This window comes from Macaca fascicularis, chromosome 12, assembly GCF_037993035.2.
Source record: "Macaca fascicularis isolate 582-1 chromosome 12, T2T-MFA8v1.1".
In the NCBI taxonomy this organism is placed as follows: Eukaryota; Metazoa; Chordata; class Mammalia; order Primates; family Cercopithecidae; genus Macaca; species Macaca fascicularis.
The window spans coordinates 54,694,364-54,721,143 of record NC_088386.1 but is presented as its reverse complement, the minus strand read 5'-3'; the positions used below and the strand labels follow the sequence as shown (position 1 = coordinate 54,721,143).

Sequence of the window (26,780 nt, the reverse complement as noted above, 5' to 3'; positions counted from 1 at the left end):
TGGTCTCGAACTCCTGACCTCAGGTGATCCACCCACCTTGGCCTCCCAAAGTACTGGGATTACAGGCGTAAGCCACCGCGCCAGGCCTCCATTTCAATTTTTATCCTAGGTACCTATTCATAAATATGGATAAACATTTATGTACACAACGTGGTAATATATTGAGGCTAAAAGAAAAAAAGATTTAGGTACAAAGATATTTAATCCAGCATTATTTATACTAAGAGCAAAAATGTTGAAACCATTCAGTAACAGGGAAAATGTTAAATAATTTATGGTATGTTTCCATGTAGACCATTAGGTAGAAAAAAAAAAGCTAATGAAATTTTAGACATGGGGAAAGCTCATGACACAAGTTTGTTTAAAAAGGCGGTTTCCAGGACTTTTTGTAAAATTACTGTTTTTTCTGAAAGACTGAGAGAAAATGTTATCTCTGAGTGCGTTATCTCTGAGTGGTGTAATTTATTCACTATTTTCCCGTTTATATAGTCTGTGTTTTCTACAGAGAGCTCTATTATTTATACAATCAAAAACTTGTTTTTCGAAAAATACTGTTTTAGCAATACTTTGGAATGGAATTTGGTGTTCAAAGTCTCAATCATGATGCACTCCGCTAATTTTAAAAAATTACCAAGAGCTTCGCAAAATCATAAATTTTGATCTCCCCTTTCCCCTTAGTCTTTTTCATTACAAATAGTTTCCCACGGTCTCAATTTCATCTTTAAATGTGAGCATTTTAGGTCATTACTCTTCAAATGTAACTTTGGTTTCCACAGGTTGATATATTTTTAATGTTTCCTCACGGATTAAGAACAAAAGCTCTCTGTATCTTTGATTTTCATCTGAACATAGTCCCACACTATGTCGTGCATTTAGTTAACAAGTGGCAACTTGCCCAGGAACTTTTTTCTCTGGATAATTTTTATCTTAAAAAGGATGGCAGGGCCACTTTGTAGTCAGTGACACATGGAAACCCGTCTGCCGTAAGCCACTGGGGCGCACTGGGAAAGGCTGAAGAAAAGGCGCCCGGGGTTCCAGTGAGCTCAGGATACCCACTCAGCGGCAGGGCTGGGGCCCGGGGCAGGCAGCCTGCCAGGGAGAGACCTCTGGGGGAACCCGAGTGCGGAGGCGAGGGCAGAAGAAGCCAAGTCACGGACCGCCCAGGGTGGCCGAAACCGAGAAGGCCAATCCGGGAGACCGGCCTCGGAGAACACAGTGCAGGGGGGAGAATGGGAGAAAGAGGTAAAAACTTTCAGCAGGGATGGACGAACAGTCGATGCAACGCCCCCTTTAAAACGACGTTTCAGGCGATCACTAGGCCTTGCCACCGCAGCTTTAGCAAAACAGATAGAATTACCATGGAAGCCCCTTTCCAAGCCTGAACTAGCCTTGACCCTAGAGCCAGAAGCCGGAGAGGAACTCGCAGTCCGGACGGAAGGGCGCGCATGCGCCGCCTCAAGGGCCAGCCCCGGGGGCGGGGCCTGTTCCCTCCGCCCTGGGTCTCCACGGGCGTTCGCGGGGCGGGGCCTGTTCCCTCCGCCCTGGGTCTCCACGGGCGTTCGCGGGGCGGGGCCTGGTCCCCAGTCTCTGGGTTTCAGAGGGCCCCGCCCCGCCCACCTCCCCTGCGCGGCACGTGACCCGTGGGCACCACATAGAGGATCCGGCGCGCCCCGCGCCCTGCAGGTGAGAGGGGCCGCGCCTATGGGCCGGCTCAGCGGCGGCAGGTGGGGGAGCGCGGCTGGGCTTAGCCGGCTGGGCCTGCTCGCGCGGGGCGTCTGAACCCTCCATTTCCCGGTTCTAACTGCGCAGCAGGGCCCGGCCGGGACTTTGAGTGCAGCGAGGCGTGGTTCGTGCACCCTTAGCCTGGGGCTAGGGCGGGCGTGCTGGCGCCGGGTGGAAGGAAGCCCCCTGCGGGTGAGCTCCCTGCCTCCCAAGCTGCCCTCCTGCCTGGGTCGCTCCGTCCGCAGAGGCCTGGCCGCTCAGAGTGGGGCACATTCCTGGTCTTTCGTGCGTGGGGGGTGTAAGTCGCGGACTTTATTTTGGGAGCGCTGGGCACCTTTCAGGTTTGCTTTGGATGAGATGGGATCCATATGTTTACGCTGGCCAGCTGACCTGGCGTGCCCGGTAATTTACTGTTCGCGTGACAGCGGAGGCCCGAGGGGACGCCCACACCCCCAGGCAGGTCCTGGGTAGGCCTGAGAGCTTTTTCAAAACAAATTGTTCAGCTGAAGGTGGCTCGGTGCTTCCACTAAATCCACTGGAGCTGCAAAGGGAGCTGAGTGCCGCAGAGGGCTGGGAGCGGAAGTTTGGAAAATCACCTGTGCGCACTTGCACAGCTGGGATTTGCGAGCTCTCCAGAAAGCACCACCTGGTCTTAATTGTTTTCAATGCAACAGTACAGGGATAGTCTACCAGAAATTTTCGTGTTTGGTTTTTAGGCTTTATTGGAGTTTATGTTCGAAAAAAAGAGACTGAACTTATTCTAAAAAGGAGAAAATTGTGATGGGGAAAGGCATGGTCCTTATGTCTTAATTGTTTGATTGATTGATGGGATCCTGCTCTGTTGCCCAGGCTAGAGTGCAGTGGTGCAATCACAGCTCACAGCAGTCATCACCTCTGGGGCTCAAGCGATGCTCCCGCCTCAGCCTCTGAAGTAGCCGGGACTGCAGGTGTTCGCCACCACACCCAGCTAATTATTTTTATTTTTAGAGAGATGGGGTCTTGCCTTGTTGCCCAGACTGGTCTCAAACTCCTGGGCTCAAGTGTTCCACCCGTCTCGGCTTCCCAAAGTGCTGGGACTACAGGTGTGCACCATCGCAGTCAGACTTTTATTTATTTATTTTTTTTGGTAGAGGTATTTCCGTAAATAAGACTAGGACACAGGATTATCAGTTTTACAAGTCAAGGTTATACCTGCCCCTTTCAGAGCGGATTCTGCCTCTACACCAATTTTCCACCGTCAGTTATGTGTCTGTGTGTGTGTATATATATATATTTAGTCTTGGTAGATTTTCTAATTTCATATTACGTATAGATTATTTAAAGGCTGGAACTCAATTGGGCTTGAGCAAAATAAATATTCAACATATATTTATATAAGTACATTAGATGCCTGACAGTTTTACATGGTGTGGCTACAGAAATGAGCAAGATGGCAAAGTCCCTAGTCCTTTGGAGTTTACATCCTAGTCGGGGGAGACAATTGAACAAATATCCGATGCTAGTGGTAATTGCTGAGAATATAGGGTGATGTGCTAGCCTAGAAAGTGGCTACTTTAAATAGGGAAACCCTCTCTGAGGAGAGACACTGAAATTGAGATCTAAATGACAAATAGAATCCGAAGAGCAGAGGGAAGAGCATTTAAGCTCGAGAAAACCGCTTTATGGAGACGAAAGATTGTTTGGCCAAGGAGGCTGGAAAGAAGAGAGGGAGACTGACCAGAGTTGAGATCTGAGAAGTGGGCAGGCGGGAATTATATAGGATTTTGATTATATAGGATTTTGTTTGCCATCGTGAGGAGTTTGATTTTATTCTAAATTTGTAAATTTGTTCTGAATGTGGTCTGGCTAAGTTCATTTTTTGACACTTTCTTAGGTTTTCTTGGTTTCCTTGATTCATTCAGAGGTGGTTCCTCACCTCAAGTCTTTTGTATAATTACTGTTTATCAGACAGGATGACAAACCATGGTAGGATAGCTTTCAACATGGCCCCTTATTAATAAATTTTCAGTGAGACTTTTGTTGGTTTTTTAAGAGCAAATCCTACAGTTTCATTTTAAAGGCGGAGCAGATAGCCTTGGCTCCATCCTGTGGAGGGAGCAGCTAAGATAATTATTAGAATAGAAAATACTTTTTGAGTTGAGATGAGCAGATCTGGAATGGGATATTTTTGAGAACTCCTTATGAGAAAGACTTCAAAGGTGAAATAAACACCTTAGGTTTTGAAAGCTCAACATCAAATCAGTTTGAAGTTATTTGACAAGGTTCTTTTTGAGGAATTGTGGAAATTTATTGGTATAACAAAGGTAGTTGTGAAAATCTGAGGTTATAGTCTTAATAGATTTTTTTTTCTCCAAATTGTTCTTATCCCAGGTAACAGGTTGTCCTTTAAAACAGAGCTCCCTTGGCTGGGCACGGTGGCTCACACCCATGATCCCAGCATTTTGGGAGGCCAGGATGGGTGGATCACTTGAGGCTAGGAGTTCAAGACCAGCCTGGCCAACATGGGGAAACCCCATCTCTACTAAAAATACAAAAAATTAGCCGGGCGTGGTGGGGCACGCCTGTAATCCCAGCTACTTGGGAGGCTGAGGCAGGAGAATCACTTGAACCCAGGAGGCAGGAGTTGCAGTGAGCTGAGAACATGCCACTTCACTCCAGCTTGGGTGACAGAGGGAGACCCTGTCTCACAAAGACAAAACAGAGCTCCCCAACCCCAGGGCTGAGGACTGGTACCCATCATGGCCTGCTAGGAACTGGGCTGCACGGCAGGAGGTGAGGGCATGAGTGAGCTCCACTTCTTGGCAGATCAGCTTCGGTGTTAGATTTTCTTTCTTTCTTTTTTTTTTAAGATAGAGTTTTGCTCTGTCACCCAGGCTGGAGTGCAGTGGGGTGATCTCGGCTCACTGCAACCTCCGCCTCCCTTCAAGGGATTCTTCTGCCTCAGCCTCCCAAGTAGCTGGGACTGCAGGCACGCGCCACCACACCCTGCTAATTTTTGTAGTTGGGGCTACAGGTATCCACAAGCCCTTTTGTGAACTGCGCCTGCTAGGGATCAAGGGTGTGTGCTTCTTATGAATCTAAAGCCTGATGATCTGAGGTGGAGCTGTTTCATCCTGAAACCATCCCCCACACCCCAGTCCAGGGAAAAATTGTCTTCCATGAAACTGGTCCCTGCTGCCAAAAAGGTTGGGACCACTGCTTTAAAATGCTGATGTGGAAGAATTCATGGAGCAGATTAAAACATTTTGGCCCTTTTATATAGATTCAAATTACATTTATCTGATTCCTAGAATGAATAACCTTTATCTGCTTAAAAATTTCAGGCTGTTTTACTTCAAATAAAGAACATGGTGAAACTGATTCACACATTAGCTGATCATGGTGACGATGTCAACTGCTGTGCCTTCTCCTTTTCCCTCTTGGCTACTTGCTCCTTGGACAAAACAATTCGCCTGTACTCGTTACATGACTTTACTGAACTGCCACACTCTCCGTTGAAGTTTCACACCTATGCTGTCCACTGCTGCTGTTTCTCCCCTTCAGGACATATTTTGGCATCGTGTTCAACAGATGGTACCACTGTCCTATGGAATACTGAAAATGGACAGATGTTGGCAGTGATGGAACAGCCTAGTGGCAGCCCCGTGAGGGTTTGCCAGTTTTCCCCAGACTCCAGGTGTTTGACATCAGGGGCAGCTGATGGAACTGTGGTTTTGTGGAATGCACAGTCATACAAGTTATATAGGTATGGATATTTAAATCCTTCCTGTTTTAATCCTGTTGACTAGGTGTACTTAAAAAAAGCTGAAAGCAAAATATTTTGATATTCTGCACAGTCTAAGTGATGTAGAAAAAAAGAAAAATATTTCGATGACCCTAGGAAGCCAATAGTTTTCAGGTAGCACAAGAAAAAATATTTTAACTGGACCGGGAGCGGTGGCTCACGCCTGTGATCCTAGCACTTTGAGAGGCCAGTGAGGGTGGATCACGAGGTCAGGAGATCGAGACCATCCTGGCTAACACAGTGAAACCCTGTCTCTACTAAAAGTACAAAAAAATTAGCCGGGCGTGGTGGTGGGCACCTGTAGTCCCAGCTACTTGGGAGGCTGAGGCAGGAGAATGGTGTGAACCTGAGAGGCCGCACTTGCAGTGAGCCAAGATTGCACCACTGCACTCCAGCCTGAGAGTGAGACTCCGTCTCAAAAAAAAAAAAAAAATTTGTAACTGGCCTTCTAAAGGTCAAATACCCAGAGAGATGTTTAATATGATTCTTATAGTACATTTGCTTAGCTCTGAGAGTTTTATATTTCCAATCTTAAAATTAAGAGTTAACCTTGTTAGATTTTTATGTTTTTTTTTTAATTGTAAGAGTTACACAATGCAGCATTTTAAAGGTTCAGTAAATTTAGGCTTTCTTTCTTTTTTTTTTTTTATTATACTTTAAGTTCTAGGGTACATGTGCACAACGTGCAGGTTTGTTACATATGTATACTTGTGTTAGGCTTTATTTTTGTCACTTGTGGTTTAAGCGTTTTCTTTCTTTTTTGAGACAGCATTTTGCTCTTGTTGCCCAGGATGGAGTGCAATAGTGCGATCTAGGCTCACTGAATCCTCCGCCTCCCGGGTTCAAGTGATTCTCCTGCCTCAGCCTCCCTAGTTGCTGGGATTACAGACTGCTGCCACCACGCCCAGCTAATGTTTTGTATTTTTAGTAGAAACCGGGTTTCACCATGTTGACCAGGCTGGTCTTGAACTGCTGACCTCATGTGATCCACCTGCTTCGGCTTCCCAAAGTGCTGGGATTACAGGTGTAAGCCACTGCGCCTGGCCCAAGTGTTTTCAATAATAAAGTAATAGTATGTAAAGCTCAGCTAAGAGATGCAGTTATTTCTCTGACTGCAATTCTTGCTGGGTGAATGGACAAGCCCAGAAGAAAGAACCTTATGCCTGGTGTGCTGGTGATGTGTTATTTATCATTTCTTAAAAAAAAGAACAACTCACCAGAAAGACTCTTTTGGGAAAAAAACAGTCAATTAATTTACATTGGTAATGTTGTATTGCAATTTAACAACATTAAAACTATTCACATTTATTTATATTGTGGCAAAATATACATAACAAAAGTTATTTTTATTAGCTAGGCATGGTGGCGTGTGCCTGTAGTCCTCGCTACTCCAGCGGCTGAGGTGAGAGAATCGCTTGAACCCAGGAGTTTGAGGCTGCAGTGAGCTAGGATTGCACTACTGTACTCCACCCTGAGTGACTGAGTGACCTGGTCTCAAAAAAAAAAGTTAACACTTTTAGATGACATTAAGAACATTAGAAACCACGCGCTTTTAAGTAATTAACAATTAAAATAGCCTAGTGTACCTCCCCTTCCTCCTATCTCCCAGCATCTTTCAGAGCACAAATGCCAGTTGGTCAACAACTATTGCTCATTTAAGCTTAGGTCTGGGTTGAAGAGGGTGATGTGTTTTAAGTGGTGTTAATAAACACTTAGGCCAGATATCTTTTTTATATGCATGAAATCCAGCTGTCAGCTAAGGAGTCTTATCCAATGACAACTTCTGGCTGTATAGCATAACTATCCCTAAAGAATATAATTAATTATATATAAATGATAGATACCCTGCTGGATGGGACAGTGCGTTAATTGTTGGGTTTTTAACAGCTTATTTTTCCTAACTGATCTAATATTAATATCTTCAGCACAGTGCCTCCCTGTCTTCCTAACATAATTTTAACTTGCCCACAGCATTTTCCTTTCATGAATAATTTATATTTGAAGACCTCACCATTGCTTCAAGGTAATTTTTAATACAGACATTGAAAGTACCTTTGACTCCAATAACATATTTTCCAATAAAAATAGTTTTATCTTACCTTTAAAATAAAAATATGTTTGTAGTTGATGTTGCTTGTCGTTGCTTTTCTGGTTTAAGTTTTACAGATTTTAATGTGTTTATGCTGATTTGCCCTGTGGAAAAATATGAAGATATGTGGACTTTGGTTTGTAATTTAAGCTTGAACATACCAGTTAAAATGTTTAAGGGAGGGTATTTAAATCCTCCGTTGCTTTTAGACAGTGTATCTCAGTTCATAGCATATAAATGATATTTTATTTCTGTAGGCATCAATTGTCCTTTCTCTCTAGATCTGTTATAGCCATTTATTCTCTTTTTACTGTATCAAGCTGCTGTTAGAGACTGTGGTATAAAGTAAAAGGTACTCTGAAATGAAAACCCACTTTTTACTTTTATTTCAGATGTGGTAGTGTTAAAGATGGCTCCTTGGTGGCATGTGCATTTTCTCCTAATGGAAGCTTCTTTGTCACTGGCTCCTCATGTGGTGATTTAACAGTGTGGGATGATAAAATGAGGTGTCTGCATAGTGAAAAAGCACATGATCTTGGAATTACCTGCTGCGATTTTTCTTCACAGCCAGTTTCTGGTTGGTTATTTTATTCTTTTAAGCGCTAGAAATTCCTGTTTATAATTTGTGCTGTATATGACTTGTTCTTTTATTCTTTTGTATGTTATCATTAGTAGAGTGAGGAGCCCTCTTAATTTATTCCTGTAAAGGGATTATCCTTCTCTCTTTTTTGACCAAAATGAAATCTGAAAAAATATATGAGAAAATCACATTCTTTTCTTTTTTTTGGAGGGGGGGGGGCTTGGAGTTTCCTGCAAGAAAATTACATTCTTTATTATATGCAGGGGGTGACTCAGATTGGTACAACAGATTCAGATTCCTTGGATATGGCAATTTAGAGGACCTAACCCTATTGATAGGATTGCAATTAAAAAAAAGAAAAAAACACTATGTTGATATTCAAGTAGAAATGTAAACTTTAAAAATTGGAAATAGAAGCTATGTTTTCCATTTACTAATTTAATCTTCCAAAAGCTAAATTTATAAAATGTTTGCCAACACAATTGATTTTTTAGAAATAAACAGAGCTCCTGAATATAGTCTCTTGCTTTTAAATAGGTACAGTGAATTGGAAAGTTCTTTCTTTAAAGTTTTCATTTTCCGTGTTAGTGGATGGGAGTTCTGTAGCTCTTGTTCCCCTGCAGTCTTGTTGCCAGACCAGTGCTGCCCATAACAACGTACTGCAGGCCACTTAGGAAAATTTAAAATGTTGCAGTAGTAGATGAAATTAATTTTAACAGTATAATCCCAGTATATAATGTAATTTCAATAATTGATAATAAAAATTATTAAGATACTTTATCTTTTGTACTAAGTCTTTGAAATCTGGTGTGTATATTATAGATAGTACATTTCAATTTGGGCTAGCTGCATTTCAAGTCTTCGGTACCCACATATGGCCAGTCACTGCCTTATTGGACAAAACAGGTCCAGAGAGTAGACAGGAAGATTGTGGTATTCCCCCCTTTTCAAGCCCATCAGTGGCTTGTTAAGATATGATTAAGATCCCAGATCCCAAAAGCAAAACATGTTCTGCTTCCCCCTAATCTCAAATTGCTCTTGGCCTCAAGCATTTTTTGCCACATTGACCCTCTTTAATTCCTGGAATGTTTCTAAGATTTTTCCAAGGGTTTTATGTGCAGACCCTTTACCTGGTTTGCTGTTATGTCCGTTAGAATTTGGCTGAAAATCACTAAAGATAAGCCTCTCCTGCTCTTAACTGCTGCACTAAATCTGTATAATTTTGATATAGTCTTTTATTTGCATGCGTTATTTTTCTTTCATAATACTATCACAAGTTTTAATTCTGTATTTATATGGATAATATTTAATGGTGTTTTTCCTATTAGCTTGTAAGCTCCAGGCAGGCAGGGCCTGGGTCTCTTTTATTCATTGTACCTGATACAGAGTAGGCCTTGAAATGTAGATTGATGAGTAAGATTCTTTTTAATGATTTGCTGAAATAATAGATTTTCTTTTCATAAATCCATTCTTATGTTAAACTGCCTCCCTAATTTAATTAAGGCAGTTATTCTTTTAATATATTGTTCTGTGCTGTTTTACTCTAAGGACAGCTTGTAGAGAGTCATTGCTTCCATTTCTGTGATACCTTCTCCACATCTTGTAGGCACTCAGTGAATCTGGTGAATTATAGAAGTGTGGAGAGATCTAGGTTCCTTTTTTGGTTCTAAATGATCTGAAGATAGATTGCCAATGAAAAGACCACTATATTAGTTTTAATATTAGAATGAAAATAAGGGCTTTTTTGTCCTGCGTTTAGAGAGATTGGGAGCTTCTGGGGTCAGGAAAGGCTCACTACACCAGGCAGAGAATTCTAGATGAGACTCTGAAATGATACCCACATCCCCACCCTGCCTTTAGAACATATATTACACACTTCTCTCGGTAGAATTTTAATCTTCGTGCCTTCTTTAGTTCCTTCAGTGTTGCTGTTGAAATATATCTTAACCTTATAAGTAAATTCTCTGAAACAAATTGATACATGCTTTAAAGTGATTATTGTAGGAATTTGTGGGAACAACTGTATTTATTTAGAAGACAAAGTATATAATTTAAATTTGTTTAATTTAGTATTTGTTATTATCTGTAAATACTTACGATATATTAACTCATCTTGTGACATTTTGCTGAAATAAGGAAAAATAATCCTGTTTGCACCTGAGAGTAAATAATCATTTCTCTCCAGTTTTTAAATGATAAAGTGTGGGTTATTAGGTTATTATAATTTAAATATTTTTCCTGAAGAAAAGTATGTTTCTAAATATTATATTTAGATACTGAACATAAGCACATTTTAAGCTGTGTAATTTTCCATTGTCTTAGCTGAATTTTCACTACTTAAAGAACTTTAGAATTAACTTCAGAGGATCTATTTAGTTAAGAAACGATGAAAAAAAGAGGTTTGGTAATTAGGTCTAATACAGAAATATTTTGCTCTCAGTCATTTATTGAATAAAATGTTTTGCCTTAAAAAGACAGTGATTATCAGGAATTGCTTGTATCCCTCAAGATCTCTCTTAGAAAGGATACATTTTGGGTAAACCTATGCTACAGAAAAAACAAAAATGCTATTGAAATATGGAAGTGCCGTGGAGTTAGAAAAACTTTCAGTGAAATGGAATTTAATTCGTTGTTTGTTAGTAAAGTGTTTGTACTTTCAGAGAGGCAGAGTCCATAGAAAAAATTTACATGCCCAGGTGTATACATTTGTTAAATTTTATATACTGAATATTTGGTAAGCTGGAGTGCAATCTCAAGATGGATATTAGATTTCTGTTTTGGTGACAGGGTCTTGCTCTGTCATCCAGGCTGGAGTGCAGTGATATGATCATAGCTCATTGCAGCCTCAAACTCCTGGGCTCAAGGGGATCCCCTGCCTCGGCCTCCTAGGTAGCTACAACTATAGATGTGTGCCACCACACCCGGCTAATTTAACAAAATTTTTTGTAGACACAGGGTCTTACCATATTCCCCAGCCTGGTCTCAAACTCCTGGTGTCAGCCTTTTGAAGTGCTAGGATTACAGGCTTCAACCACCATGCCCAGCCTCAATTTCTGAATTGTGCTTTACTGCATATGAATGCCAAAACTTACTTGATGAAACTACATGTGATACTAGGTACCACTTGTGTAAAATTGCATTGATGATATCAATATTTACATTATCCAAAATTGTTTAGGAACTTAATCTAGCAGATATATAATGATACGCTAAAATGAAGTAAGTGTAAAGTAGTAGCGCTTCTGGGACACCATTTAACTGATTACTTTCCCTCAATAATATAATATTTTCAACCAAATGGAGTGAATTGATGTTATTTTTGATTTCTGTAATTCCAGCTTTTGCCTTGATTAAATCAAATGGAAAAAAATTCTCATTATTCCATATGAACTATAGACCAGGCTTTTAAGAAATTGATAAGACCTTAGGCCGGTGCTGTGGCTCATGCCTGTAATCCTAGCACTTTGGGAGGCTGAGGCAAGCGGATCATGAGGTCAGGAGTTCAAGACCAGCCTGGCCAACATGGTGAAACCCCATCTCTACTAGAAATACAAAAATTAGCTAGGCGTGGTGGCACATGCCTCTAATCTCAGCTACTTGGGAGGCTAAGGCAGGAGAATTGCTTGAACCTTGGAGGCGGAGGTTGCGGTGAGCTGAGATTGCACCATTGTACTCCAGGCTGGGCATCAGAGTGAGACTGTCTTAAAAAAAAAAAAAAAAAAAAAAGGAAGAAATTGCTATGACCTTAAAAAAAGGTTGGGAATGATGAAACATTTAACACTGTCAAAGTAACTGACTTTTCTTCCTAATTTTTCCCATCAATGCTAGCCTCATAGACTCTAAAATTCGGTTAGAGGATGCTCTATTTAGTGGCTCAATATTGGTTCTTGCAGCCTTGAGTTCTATTCTTTGAGGAATGTAAATGAAAGGTATTTTATTGTAGCAACTTGAGGACTAATAATCCTATATAGTACCTTGTTTAAAAGAAATTCTTTAATCAACATTTTGTTAAATGGTATAAGTTAACTAATAGCTTGTGAACATGGTTTAAATGAGTAGAATTAACAGATCTCAGTTTAAGAAATGGAAATTTTGGGGGGATTTCAGTGTTTTACAAATTCTCTGTATTTATTTTTAACAAATTTTAGATGGAGAACAAGGTCTTCAGTTTTTTCGATTGGCATCATGTGGTCAGGATTGCCAAGTCAAAATTTGGATTGTTTCTTTTACCCATATCTTAGGTATGTATGCTAAGTAGCACTTCTCTAAAATTATTTGTGGTCTGGATAAAATTTCTGTTTAATCTTTTTACTTAAGGTAGCCTGAGTATCTAAAAATAAGTACAAAAATATGGTTTAAGAAACTTTTAATCAAAGTAATACACATGATTGAAAAATCAGGTGCTCATTGCTGATCATGACCTCACCCATACTACTGCCGTGCACATTTCTGCTCACCAGAGGGGGACCACTTTGCACTTGATTTCAACTCCTTTGGTGGTTTTCACAGTTTCTGTGAACATTGTTTATACCACTATATTTTTTATTTATTCACTGTAGGTACTGCTTTTTGTTAGTGTGTGGGTCTTTTCCCTTCCATTGTACTATTCCGTCAGGTGACCCTTTCAGTCAGGAAGCTTATTTTGTGCAGTTTTGGAATAAAGTATTCCGTTATGCTATTTCTTTCATCCTTCTCTCTTTTTACAACTTCCATTAATTGAATGTTGGGCTTCCTGAATTGGTTCTCTTTTTTTTCCCCCACACTTCTCTCTCTTTTCTTACACTTTAGGGAAAAATTTCTCTGCTTTTTCTCTTAACCTTTTTTTGAATCTTTTATGTCGTTAATCATATTTTCAGATTCTGAAAGCTCATCATCTTCTTCATTTCCTTTTCATAGTGTCCGTTATAAAGGTAAGCTCTCAAAACTCTCAGGATGTCTTTTAGGAGTTTTTGCTTTGTTTTTAAGTTCCCTCCTGTTTTCTGAGCTTTGTTTGCAGTCGAGTCCCCTTTTTGCTTAGTATTCTGTTTGCATTTAAGAATTAGACAATAATGTTTAGAAGCTCTGTGCACAGGGGTGGTTTGTTAGTGCTGGCTTCCCTCTAGGATGAGGAGGTGGGTAATTGGCCCTTCTGGGTGAGGGACTGGGGAGTTGGGGAGTAGATACTCTCACCCTAGGGCTTCCCAGGCAGTTGTTTGTTTGAAAGGTTTCACTGGGGATAAGTGCTTGGCTTTTGTGCAGCATACTAAGGGTGAAGTTGGGGAGAGATTGGAGGTAGACGCCAAATGATCTGTATACAGTCAGTCAATTTTTCTCTTTTCAGGTCTATGTCTGTGTCATTCTAATTTTCCTTTTTCCTGGCTATTGATATTCTGGAACCTTGAGGTATTTTCTTCCTACCCTCTCCACCTCCTCTCCCTGGTCTTGCCCTGGCTAATTTTTAAATTTTTTATAGAGACAGTGTCTCAGTTTGTTTCTCAGAATGGTCTCGAACTCCTGGCCTCAAATGATCCTCCCACCTTGGCCTCCCAAAATGCTGGAATTACAGGTGTGAGCCACTACACTTGGCCAGTCTTGGGGTGTTTCCTAGGGCAGAATAACTTTCTTGGCTGTACCCCCGTCTCTTTGTACACTGGGCTGTTATTCTTTTATACTTCATTACTTAATGTGCTTTCTACTTTCCCAAAGTTGATTCAGTGTCTGGTTTGCTGATGCCCCTCTTCCCACTCTCTTTACCAGTGTACATTTCTGTCTTTATTAATTCCTTCATTGACATTTTCATGGGAATCTGAAATATTGTGGTCATCTTGATTGATTCAGGAGCCTCAAAATATTATTATTTGTTACGTAGTACACTTCAGTTAAATGACAAACTACATTTTTGTTGTTCATAATTATCCTATAGCGTATAGAGAAGAACCTTTTATCAGGAAATAAATATGTTCCTTTGATAACTGTTCAAAAGTAAAGCGTTTCACATGTTTACTGGAAAATATGTTGACACTGACTTTTTCACAAAAACATACATGACAGTTTATAAACATGCAGTTACAACCTTTTCATAAGGGTGGGCATGGTGACTCACGACTGTAATCCCAGAACTTGGGAGGCTGAGGCAGGCGGATCACTTGAGGTCAGGAGTTCGATACCAGCCTGGCCAATGTGATGAAACCTGGTCTCGACAAAACTACAAAAATTAGCCAGGTGTGGTGGTGCACAGCTATAGTTCCAGCTTCCTGGGAGGCTGAGGCAGGAGAATTACTTGAACCCAGGAGGTGGAGGTTGCAGTGAGCCGAGACTGCACCACTGCACTCCAGCCTGGGTGACAAAAGGAGACTCTCTGAAAAAAAAGAAAATAATAATAAAACCTTTTCATAAAGCATTTATCACCATTGGTACCTTATTTGCTTATTTGTAGGGAGGAGTAGAGAGACATATGGGTCTTATACTTGAGGACATAACCTATTCTTATGGTTGTATTAAAGTTTTGTAGTCTTAATTTGGTTTGCACCTTAATATGTTTGCTTTGTTTGATTAATCATGCCTACTTATTGCTCTGTTCCCGGTTAGAATGAAAGCCTTTTGAAGTTCATCATTGTGTTTCTAGCACTTGTGTTTCTAGCATGGTGCCTTTAGTGTGTCTCTGCTCTCTCAGATAAAAATATTTTTTTTTCCTGTTTTGAGCTTGAAACTTTTACTTACTCTGATGACCTTTTTCTTTAGTTAAATGCTTGTTATCCTCACTAAAAGACATTTAACACTTCAAAAAAGGTTTTATTGTGTTTGATGTAGTTATAAATTTCCCTTGTGTATTTCCTTTTCCTTTCCTCCAACCCCTGCCAATTTCTTAATATTTATTTTTATAGGTTGTCACCAAAATGTATTGAATTCCCTCAGTATACTTTTAAAACAGTTGTGATATTTATGTTTAGTAATTCTAAAAGCATAAAAGGGATTTTACACTTTTTTATACTTTGTAGGAGTGTTATAAAGATAATATTGGAATTACAAGATGTGTAAATTACCATTGATTATTTACAGGATGACAAAATATTTTTAAATGCCAGATTTAAAAAATTATAAGCATTTTTTTAAGTCTTTTGGGCAGTTGGCATATTTTGTTTTTATCAGACACCAAAATTGTGGTATAGTTTAAACGTTTAAAAATTTTGGTAGTTACGAAATTACCCCATCTAGCCTTTGTTGAGCTGCTTTTTAAAATCCATTACTGAGCTTTTGAAATGTGAGACAGAGTAACAAACAGGAGAAGCCGTGTTTGCTCCTTTCTGCTTGCCAGCATAATTTCACAAAACCCCTGACTCTGTGACAACGTGCAGCTCTCCGGAAGAATGCCTTGAAGACAAAACAGAGGAGAGCACAGAGTCCCCCATGTCTCTTGCCTGAGTCACTACATTCCTTAAAAGATAAACGAGCCCAGCCTTGCCTTTTCTTACCTGAGATAACGTCCGGAGATCATGTTTCTGCAATCTGTAACCGAATGCACTTTGGTCATCTATAACCAGATGTACTCTTACACCCAGACCTTGATGTGATTCTGCTTTAATGTAACCTCTGTTTGATGTGATTTTGCACGTACTAAGCCTCTACCACCTGTATATAAGCAGTAGGCTGAAGCACCACTTTGGAGTGGTCTCACAGACTGCCCTGTAGTTCCCAGGCCATGGGCCTTAGTCTATAGTCCTCAGAAAGACTTCTGAGTAAAACTACTTGAATTCTTTAAAAACTTGACTTTTTTCTTTAGTCAACAGAAACCAGTTAATCACACTGCATCCCGATTATTTCCTTATAGATATCTGAACTGCATGAGGGTTTTTAATTTTTGTGTCCTTTAGGCACTCAAAGATTATTTGTTGAATAAACAAGTGAAATGGCGTTGACTTAAAAATCAGTTCTAAGCATGGTCAGCTTTCTAATCTCTGTTACCTTGTTATTTGCAGGTTTTGAATTAAAATATAAAAGTGCCCTGAGTGGGCACTGTGCTCCTGTTCTGGCTTGTGCTTTTTCCCATGATGGGCAGATGCTAGTCTCAGGGTAAGCTAGTTGGTTTAATTTTCCTAAACCATTTTTATAAGAGATCAAACAGACATACAGAAAAGTACGTGAAACCTCAAAGAAGAGCTTGATGAACCACCGCAAAGGGCAAGAAATAGAACATTGCTGGTTCTGACCCAGAAGCCCTCCCCTTCCGAGTGCCCCTTTTTGGTGACAACATGTTAGATCATATGCACTACTCCTGTTTTCTTTAAAACTGGCCTCCAACAAATTATGCAATATGAATTATTTTGTCGGGCTTCCTGTACCCAACATTACACTTGTGACATTAATTCATATTATTGCCTGGAGCTGTGGCCCGTTGATTTTCATTGATGTGTAATATTCTATGGCGTGGATACATTATAATATATATAATAGTTCATTTTAATGTTAATGGTTATATGATTGTTTCTGGTTTGAGAGCATTACAATAATCTGTGAATCTATCGTATGTCCTGGTACACATGTGCATGCATTTCTGTAAGATAAATACATAGGAATGGCCTTGCTGAGTCATAGAATATGTGCATTTTCACCTTTGGCAGATAACAACAGTTTCCCAGTGGCTGAACAGTTACTGCTTCTGTAGCAGTGTTGTTTTGTATCCTCGTCTATAGTTGGTATTGTGAGTTTTAAAATTTTAGCCGTTCTGATGAGTGTGTAGTGTTGCCTTAGTATGGTTTTAATTTGCGTTTCGCCAGAACAAAGTGGTTGGAACCTTTTTAGAAGTTTATTAGCCGTATGTGTTTTCTCTTCTATGAAGTGCCTGTTCATGTCTCCAGTCCATTTTTTTCCCTGGGTTTTTTTCTTACTGATTTGTTGTTATATATGTATATGTGTGTGTTTGTGTGTATTTTTATATTTGAGCCATTTGTTGCGAGTTGTAAATATCTTTTCCCACCTTCTAGATTTGCCTTTTCACAGTTAATTATTTTAGTGTAGTCAGCTTCTTCATGTTCTGAGGTCATGAAGATATTTTCCTGTATTATCTTCTAAGACCCTCGTTGTTTTGCCTTTCACACAATTGATTTATGTGTATCATGTGCAGTAGGAATTCCATTTTATTCCTTTCTACGTGACTATCCCGTTGTCCTAGTACTATGTATTGAAAAGACCACTCTTCTCCATTTTGTTGTACTCCCTTGTCAGAAATCACTGACAATATATTTGTGAGTCTGTTTCTTAACCTGCTGCTTTGTTCTGTTTCTGTCCTTGCTCTAATATCATTCTGTCTTTCCCAGGCTTTATATTTTGTCTATTCCTAGCTATTGACATTTTCATATAAATTTTAGAATCAACTTGTTAGATTGCCCCAATTCCTGTCTCCACACACAAACATGTTTGGGTTTTAATTGGGATTATATAGAGTCTGATGAATTTGGGGAGAATTGACATCTTTGTGATATTGGTCTTGTAATCTGAGAATATTGCATATTTCTTCATTTATCTTTGAATTTCAATAATTGTCTTCTATGTAGAAGTTCTCATCTTTTATTAGCCTTCTTTCTAGGCACTTGTTGTTAGTATATGAAAGATGTGGCCAATATAAGGAAATATATAATGGGAATAAATTGGACTTATCTGGAAAATTTCTTATTTTGGATTATATATATATGAAATCAGATCATTTGTGGATAATGATAGTTTCGTTCCTTCCTTTCTAATTCTTCTATCTTTGGTATCTTCTGTGCCTTACTGAACTGTTGATGCTACCAGGATAATAAAAGCAGTGATAACAGGCCTTGTTGTCTGATTCCTCACTGCGCAGGGAAAGCTTTCATTATTCAATATGATCAATTTTGGGAGATAAGCTTTATTATTCTATTCCTTTTAGTTTGCAAGAGCTTTTGTTGTTGTTTTTTTAATCATGCAAGGGTATTGTATTTCATCCGATGATTTTTCCTACATCTTTTGAGATGATGTAATTTTTCTCTGTTACTCTGTTAGTGGAGTGAATTACAAGATTTTAAAATGTTAAACCAATCTTGCTTTGTTGGAACAAACACATTTTAGGATATATTATTGTTGTGTATTGCTATAGAGAAGTTAGTTTCATTCTAACTGTTGTTCCTTTGGATGTAATTCATGTGTTTTTCCCTGACTGCTCATGAAATTTTCTGTTTTGAGGTTTTTGCACATCCACTTTGTATCTGTGTGTGAGTTTCCTATTTAGTTTGCTTGGAATTCATTGAACTTCTTAAATCCGTGGAATAATATTTGGCGGTGCACAGTGGTTCATACCTGTAATCCCAGCACTTTGGGAGGCCAAGGCGGGCGTATCATTTGAGCTCAGGAGTTCGAGACCAGCCTGACCAACATGGTGAAACCTCATCTCTACTAAAAATACAAAAATTAGCCAGGCATGGTGGTGGGCACCTGTAATTCCAGCTACTCAGGAGGCTGAGGCAGTAGAATTGCTTGCACCCAGGAGGCAGAGGCTGCAGTGAGCTGAGATCACACCACTGTACTCTAGCCTGGGTAACAGAGCAAGACTCCATCTCAAAAAAAAAAAAAAAAAATGTGGAATGATATTTTACCACTTTTGGAAAATTCTTATTTATTATCTCTTCAAATATTGCCTCTGTTCCTTTCTTTCTGTCCTCTAATTCTGGGATTCCAATTAAATGCACATTACACCTTCTCACTGTAAACTTTATTCTCTCTTCTATATTTATGCTTCTGGTTTTTTGTTTGTTTGTTTGTTTTTTCCTGTTTCCTGTGCTTCATTCTGGATGGTTTTCCCTTTCCTAATTCTTTCTTCAGCTAATATGATATTAAACTGGTCCATTGAATTCTTAATTTTGCTTATTTTATTTTTTGGTCCTAGAATTTCTATTTGGCAATTTTTTTCAATGGTGTCACTCTTTATGATTTCCAGTTCTGTGTTGAAATTTTCAACCTTGGCTTTTATTTTTCAGAGCTTTATTCTGTTAGGCAATTGGCTGGAACATAGTTGCAATGATTCAATTACTTTATACTGTTTTCCTTTTGAATACTTTTGTATATTTTCTCCTTGCCATTAGATTTTCTAAAACTTTCCTGTCTGATCTCACAGGTCATAGTATTCTGACCCACCTTTATGGCTCTTCATAGCAGCTTTCATTCCAGTTAAGATATTGAGGCTCCTAACCTCCATTTAGAATGTCTAGACTAAGGCTGATGGTTCTTTTTTCCATATGCTCCAATTCTTGCCAAACAGTCAGCCAAATTACTAGTTATGTTGTTATTATTGTAGATGTGGCTCTTTCATCTCTAAAGATGAAGATTATTCATCATCAAAAGGTATTTATAGTAATTGTCTTTTGACCTAGAATTTAAATCATTGGAAAGTTTAAACAAATAAAGTTGAACTCTGTCTGCTGTGTTAGGGGACAGGTTAATTGACAAAATGATTATGTGCCCAGCTCTCTGCCAGTTGGAAGAGGGCATAGAAGAGGAAGTACAAGACAGTGTTTGTGCTCTTGAAGACATTTTAAGTCCCCTCTTTTCTATTTAATAGTTGATGTTCATGGTGATGAACTAATAGCACTGCAAGACCCTGACATGTACTTACCCTCTGAGTCATGGAGGAAGTGTTAAGTGATACTCAATATTGTTTTAAGTTCATTTTATAGCAGTATAATTCTTTGTCAGTTTGTATATATGTGTGTCTTAGTTAACATATTTATGGAAATGTGTCTTTCCTAGTCATTCTGGATAAATGGAAGTTTACATTATCAAGTGCTTTTGGGTATATGGTGTTGCTCAAGGTCTCATTCAAATATTTTTCTGAATATTTTTAGTTTACTTGGACAAATATACAGGCAAATGAATGAGAAATGTAAATTAATAAACTTAATAAACATTTAGTTTTTAGAATAATCGACAGGCATATTTAAATCATACTTAGTAGATGCAAACAGGTCAATTAATGATACATTCTATTTGTGACTAAAAGTCATTGATAAGATAGAATGGATACATATAGGAAAGAGGGAGACTGAAAAAAAGTGAGCAGGATAAAAGGTGGCTGTATATGAATATAAGTGGCTAGAGATGAAAAGTGAATAGACAGCAGAATGCGGTTGTAGGTCAGAATGTGTACTAAGGCCTGCTGTGGTAGCTCATGCCTGTTATTCCAACACTTTGAGAGGTCAAGGCAGAAGGATCACTTGAGACCAGGAGTTTGAGACCAGTCTGGACAACACAGTGAGACCCAGTCCCTACAAAAAAAAATTAAAGAAATTAGCTGGACATAGGGGTTTGTGCCTGTAGTCTCAGCTACTTGGGAGGCTGAGGCAGGGGAATCCCCTGAGCCCAGGAGTTTGAGGCTGCAGCGACCTATGGTCATGCCACTGCACTCCAGCTTGGGCAACAGAGTGAGAACTTGTCTCTTTAAAAGAAAAAAAAAAAGAAAGAAAAAAGAGGTGTTCTAAGGAAGGTGTGTAGGGCATAGTTGGGGTGGCCTTGGAAAAGGCAGTATAGAATTTCTGTGCAGATATGGGAAGATTGAGGAACAGAAAGAGCATTCCAGGAGGCAGGAGATTCTTGAGTAGATTAAAATGTATGATAAGCATTCAAATAAATAAGGAGAAATGAGGCCGGAAAAACAGATTGTAGAGATAATAGAGAACCTAGGATGGACGGGGCATGGTGGCTTATGCCTGTAATCCCACCACTTTGGGAGGCTGAGGCAGGAGGATCACTTGCACCCAGGAGTTTGAGACCAGCCTGGGCAACATAGGAAGACCTGGTCTCTACAAATAATAAAAAGTTAGCCGAGCATGGTGGTGTGCACCTGTGGTGCTAGCTCCTCAGGAGGCTGAGGTGAGAGGATCACTTGAGCCCAGGCAGTGGAGGCTGCAGTGAGCCATGATCGTGCCACTACACTCCAGCCTAGGCAACAGAGTGAAACCCTGACTCAAAACAAAAAACAACAACAAAAAACCCCTGAGAACCTAGGATGGTGTTAGAACTTATTCAAACCTTGTATGTTAAATTTAGGAGAACTTCTGAAACTTTTAAAGCAATTCTAACATGCAAAGCCTAGCTATAGGAGACTAGTGTCTAGAGATGAATATAAGTGACTAGAGATGAAAAGTGAATGGACAACAGAATGCAGTTATAAGTCAGAATAGAGAAGTGAAGAATTGAATCATGATTTAGGTCAGTGGTTCTTATACTTTTTGGTCTTAAGATTCCTTGACACTCTTAAAAGTAAGATTCCTTGGCCGGGCGTGGTGACTCACGCCTGTAATCTCAGCACTTTGGGAAGCTGAGGCAGGCAGATCATGAGGTCAGGAGATCAAGACCATCCTGGCTAACACAGTGAAATCCCGTCTCTACTAAAATTACAAAAAATTAGCCAGGTGTGGTGGTGGGCACCTGTAGTCCCAGCTGCTCAGGAGGCTGAGGCAGGAGAATGGCGTGAACCCAGGAGGTGGATATTGCAATGAGCCGAGATAGCGCCACTGCACTCCAGCCTGGGCGACAGAGCAAGACTCTGTCTCAAAAAAAAAAAAAAGTAAGATTCCTTGACGCTCTTAAAAGTTATTACCCTAAAGAGCTTTTGCTTGTATGAGTTACACCTATCACTTATTTATAATATTAGAAAATACAATTGAGAATATTCTTAAATATTTTAAATTCATTTAAAAGCAATAGATTATTGCATATTAGCTTTTTGAGGAAAAAGAAACAGTGAAAAAAGTGGCATTGTTCTAATAAAGCTTATAATTTTCTGAATTTTATATATGGCATTTTTTTTGTTTTTTTTGAGATGGAGCCTCACGTTGCCACCCAGGCTGGCGTGCAATGGCATGATCTTGGCTCATTGCAACCTCCACCTCCCAGGTTCAAGCCATCCTCTTGCCTCAGCTTACCAAGGAGCTGGGATTACAGGTGCATGCCACCATGCCCGGATAATTTTTTTCTCTATTTTTAGTAGAGATGGGTTTCACCATGTTGGCCAGGCTGGTCTCGAACTCCTGACCTTATGATCCGCTCGAATCACCCTCCCAAAGTGCTGGAATTACAAGCATGAGCTACTGTGCCTGGCCACGTGTAGTTTTTTTAATTAAAGTTTTCATACATATGAACAAAAGGATTGCATTCTAAATGTATGTTAATATCTGTCTTTTCTAGAAAAGTTACTAAAGTTACTTAAAAATACTAATTACATAAATACTGTACTTTGTTTTTATAGAACTTTTCACCTATAATTTCTTTTCTTTTAAAGGTCAGTGGATAAGTCTGTCATAGTATATGATACTGTAAGTATTTAAAAATCTTGTGATCTATGAATATTATGTTTATTAGACTACTGAACTTCAAGTTAGGCATGGTAGAACAAGTATGTATTTTTTCTGTTTAGTATGACTAAGATCATATATATTTTCACAAATGCTAAAATAGTTATGCAAGTAAGATATCGGTTCTGCAACAAGCCCTTAAATATTTCAGTAATGATTTTAAGATGGATAGATTTTAAATGTGATCATAAAATATACATATTTAAAGAGCACCAGTGTTCAAAACATCACATACAATCAATTATTAAACTTTTACACCAGGCTTCCATAATAGCAAAGGATGAATGTTTACCCTAGGGTTTTTTGTGAATATGGTTGAAAGTGACCTACCATTTTTAGAGTCCTGGCTGGATTTAGAGAGTGGTGTAAGAAAGAATAGGTTATCATGGACTTGGAAAATGGGAGTTTTTGACTGATCCATGGTGAGTAAAGACCAAGTTGTGGCCGGGTGCAGTGGCCCACATCTGTAATCCCAGCATGTCAGGAGGCCGAGGCAGGCAGATGGCTTGAGTTCAGGAGTTCAAGACCAGCCTGGCCAGGATGGTGAAACCTCGTCTCTACCAAAAATACAAAAACTTAGCTGGCTATGATGGTGCATCCCCGTAGTCCCAGTACTTGGGAGTCTGAGGCGAGAGGATGGCTTGAACCCCGGAGGTGGAGGTTGCAGTGAACCGAGATCGTGCCATTGCATTCCAGCCTGGGCAACAGAGTGAGACTCTGTCTCAAAAATAAATAAAGTAGTTGAAAAGAATATTGTCCAAGAGAAGTAAATGTTGAGTGGAGCCTCCAAATGATTGGATTTAGGCTGTAGCTATGCCAGCAAATAAATGGAGATATAAGTAATCAAAGGGTAGCAAATTAAGCAAGTGATCTAAGCTAGTGTTCCACACAGAGGTTCAAGCCACTGAGTGTTCTGGCAGGAAATGGAAAAGAATACTCAAGGTAGGTGAGGTAGATGTTTAATATTTCTCATGAACATTTCGTGAGATTTTACATTCTCAGAAACAATTATAACACTAAATTGTCTCTGTAAAATATGTATGAGTCCCACTTAAATACACCTAAAATGTTGGATGGCCACCTTAGTGTACTCAAAATCTAAGGGACTTATTTATTTATTTATTTATTTGAGACAGACTCTTGCTCTGTTGCCCAGGCTGTAGGCAATGGCACGATCTCAGCTCACTGTAACCTCCGCCTCCTGAGTTCAAGCAATTCTCCTGCCTCAGCCTCCCAAGTAGCTGGGACTACAGGCACGTGCCACCATGCCAGCTGATATTTTATATTTTTAATAGAGATGGGGTTTCACTGTGTTGGCCAGACTGGTCTCGAACTCCTGAGCTCAAGTAACCCACCCGCCTCGGCCTCCCAAAGTGCTAGCATTATAGGTATGAGCCACCGCACCCGGCCAAGGGACTAATTTCTAGTCACTGGTCCTGTAATGTGTACAAGTCAAATGCCATAGCCAAAAATATGAATTATTTCAGGTAATAGATGTTTAGGATACTATTAGTAGGTTCAAACAGATGAGCAAATGCCAAGGGTCTACTGTATTAAAAATTTCTAAGGAGATGGCTAGCAGACAATAATGCCAATAATTGACAAAAAGCGAAGTAAGTACCTGAGAATGCTGTTACGGATGCCGTTTCTACTATTCATTGAGTAAAGTTTCATCTTATGTTAGTTACTAATAAATATTAATGTATTCACTTAGTATATAACCCATTTATGTCAAATGAGTCTTCATCAGTGACTTTGCTCTTACCTGAGTGAGTGTAAAGCTGCTGTTGTTGTTTTTCAGAACACTGAGAATATCCTTCACACGTTGACTCAGCACACCAGGTCTGAACTGAACCCCACTTTGTATTAATACAATTTAAACATTAGAACATGCATAATAGTTGTTTTTATTAACTAGGTATGTCACAACTTGTGCTTTTGCACCTAATACCCTTTTACTTGCTACTGGTTCGATGGACAAAACAGTGAACATCTGGCAATTTGACCTGGAAACACTTTGCCAAGGTTAGTAAGGACATCATTTTTCACTCGTTTCAACCCCACTCACCATTAGAGTCAGAAAGTTAGTAAATTGGGCCAGGCACAGTGGCTCACACCTGTAATCCCAGCATTTTGGGAAGCCAAGGTGGGCGTATCACTTGAGGTCAGAAATTCAAGACCAGCCTGGCCAACATGATGAAACCCTGTCTCTACTAAAAATACAGAAACGTAGATCAGCAGGATGGCGCATGCTTGTAATCCCAGCTACTCGGGAGGCTGAAGCAGGAGAATCACTTGAACCTGGAAGGCGGAGGTTACAGTGACCTCAGGTTGTGCCATTGCACTCCAGCCTGAGTGACAAGAGTGAAACTCCGTCTCAAAAAAAAAAAAGAAAAAAAAAAGTTAGTAAATCATTTGACAGGTTATTCACATTGCTTTTCTCAATAGAAAGTATGCATCCAAATTTAATGTCATTTAAAAATAATTTGGCCTGGCTTGGTGGCTCACACTTATAATCCCAGCACTTTGGGAGGCTGAGGCAAGTGGATTACATGAGCCCAGGAGTCTGAGATTAGCTTGGGCCACATGATGAAACACCATCTCTACAAAAAAGACAAAAATTAGCCACACATGGGGGTGTGCACCTGTGGCCCCAGCTACTTGGGATGCTGAGGTGGGAAGGATCACCTGAGCCCAGGAGGTCACGAGGCTGCAGTGAGCTGAGAACATGCCACTGTACTTCAGCCTAGGCAAGGGAGTGAGACCCCATCTCTAAAATAATAATAATTTTAGAGAAGCCAGTGTTGAAGTGGCTGGGCTGTGTGAAAGCTGTTGGTAAATGCTTTCGGTGCACATTCATGTGTCCCACACCTCCCATGGTTTGTAAGTTATTTGTTTATACTCCATACTAATTTTTCAGGTAAATATAGCCTCAGGACAAAATAGAAATTATCATTGTATTTTGTTGGTTTTATTTTTGGCATCAAGCAACACTGGCACATAATTTAGGAGTTTTATTTTTATCACTGTCAGAATTAACCAAATAGTGGTGCTGATACAGAGATGATGGAGCAAATAGAATACCTTTGCTAGTATGAATTTTATATAATAAAAAATTGTTTTCCCGATGTGAAAAAGAAAATGTTCCAAAAGGAAGTTAAAGTGGTAAAACAATTTTTTTTTTTTTTTTTTTTTTTGAGACAGGGCCTCCCTATGTTACTCAGGCCAGTCTTGAACTCCTGACTTCAAGCGATCCTCCTGCCTCAGCCTCTCGAGTAGCTAGGATTATAGGCATGAGCCACTGTACCCAGCTATAAAACACAGATTTAAGGAAATTTTGTTTACTTTTAATTCAAAGTGAGATTGTTTATAAAGGAAATACTTTTTTGTTATCTCACTTACCTGTTTATTTTAAGCAAGGAGCACAGAAGATCAGCTGAAGCAATTTACTGAAGATTGGTCAGAGGAGGATGTCTCAACATGGCTTTGTGCACAAGATTTAAAAGATCTCGTTGGTATTTTCAAGATGAATAACATTGATGGAAAAGAACTGTTGAATCTTACAAAAGAAAGTCTGGCTGATGATTTGAAAATTGGTAAGCTTAGTGAAAGATAGGCAATCTTCAAAACAACTTTTACCAAATTACTCTGCAGTTGGATTTTGTTGCATTAATGGTTTCTTCTTAATGTTCTGGCACTACACTAATGACCCATCTTCTTGATTATGGCCATCCTAGCAGTTGTGAAGTGGAGTTTCATTGTGGTTTTGATTTTCTTTTACCTAATGACATGCATCTTTCAAGTGCTTATTGGCCATTTATATATCTTCTTTGGAGAAATGTCTGTTCAGATCCATTGCCCATTTTTAAACGGGGTTGTCTTTTCGTTGTTGACTTCGTAAGAGTTGTTTATATATTCTGGGTACTTGACCTTTACCAAAAACAAGTTGTTTTTTTTTTTTAAATTTTTATTTATTTATTTTTTTGAGATGGAGTCTAGCTCTGTTGCCCAGGCTGGAGTGCAGTGGCGCAATCTCGGCTCACTGCAAGCTCAGCCTCCTGGGTTCACGCCATTCTCCGGCCTCAGCCTCCCGAGTAGCTGGGACTACAGGCGCCCGCCACCACGCCTGGCTAATTTTTTGTATTTTTAGTAGAGATGGTGTTTCACCGTATTAGTCAGGATGGTCTCGATCTCCTGATCTCGTGATCCACCCGCCTCAGCCTCCCAAAGTGCTGGAATTACAGGTGTGAGCCACCGCACCTG

The 26,780-nt window shown here is 39.7% G+C and overlaps 1 protein-coding gene across 50 annotated transcripts in view; it reads left to right on the top strand.

Annotated features, from left to right (window-relative positions):
* The first annotated feature begins 1,529 nt into the window (after positions 1-1,529).
* WDSUB1 (WD repeat, sterile alpha motif and U-box domain containing 1) overlaps positions 1,530-26,780 on the top strand; it is an 85,915-nt gene continuing 60,664 nt past the window's right edge. For 11 of the 50 annotated variants that reach the window (XR_012421119.1, XR_012421118.1, XR_012421130.1 and 8 more), the window contains exons 1-9: positions 1,652-2,124; positions 5,046-5,467; positions 7,988-8,172; positions 12,324-12,416; positions 16,131-16,224; positions 22,445-22,478; positions 24,319-24,359; positions 24,436-24,542; positions 25,934-26,113. Coding sequence is in view for 18 of the 50 variants with exons in the window: in XM_074009214.1 (XP_073865315.1) it covers positions 2,080-2,124; positions 5,046-5,467; positions 7,988-8,172; positions 12,324-12,416; positions 16,131-16,224; positions 22,445-22,478; positions 24,319-24,359; positions 24,436-24,542; positions 25,934-26,113 (1,201 nt within the window). In the remaining 32 variants the exon portion in view is untranslated. Of the gene's footprint in view, positions 2,125-5,045; positions 5,468-7,477; positions 7,530-7,987; positions 8,173-12,323; positions 12,417-16,130; positions 16,225-22,444; positions 22,479-24,318; positions 24,360-24,435; positions 24,543-24,742; positions 24,927-25,933; positions 26,114-26,780 lie in introns of those variants that run through there. The other 39 variants (XR_012421120.1, XR_012421126.1, XR_012421124.1 and 36 more) reach the window with 17 other exon arrangements.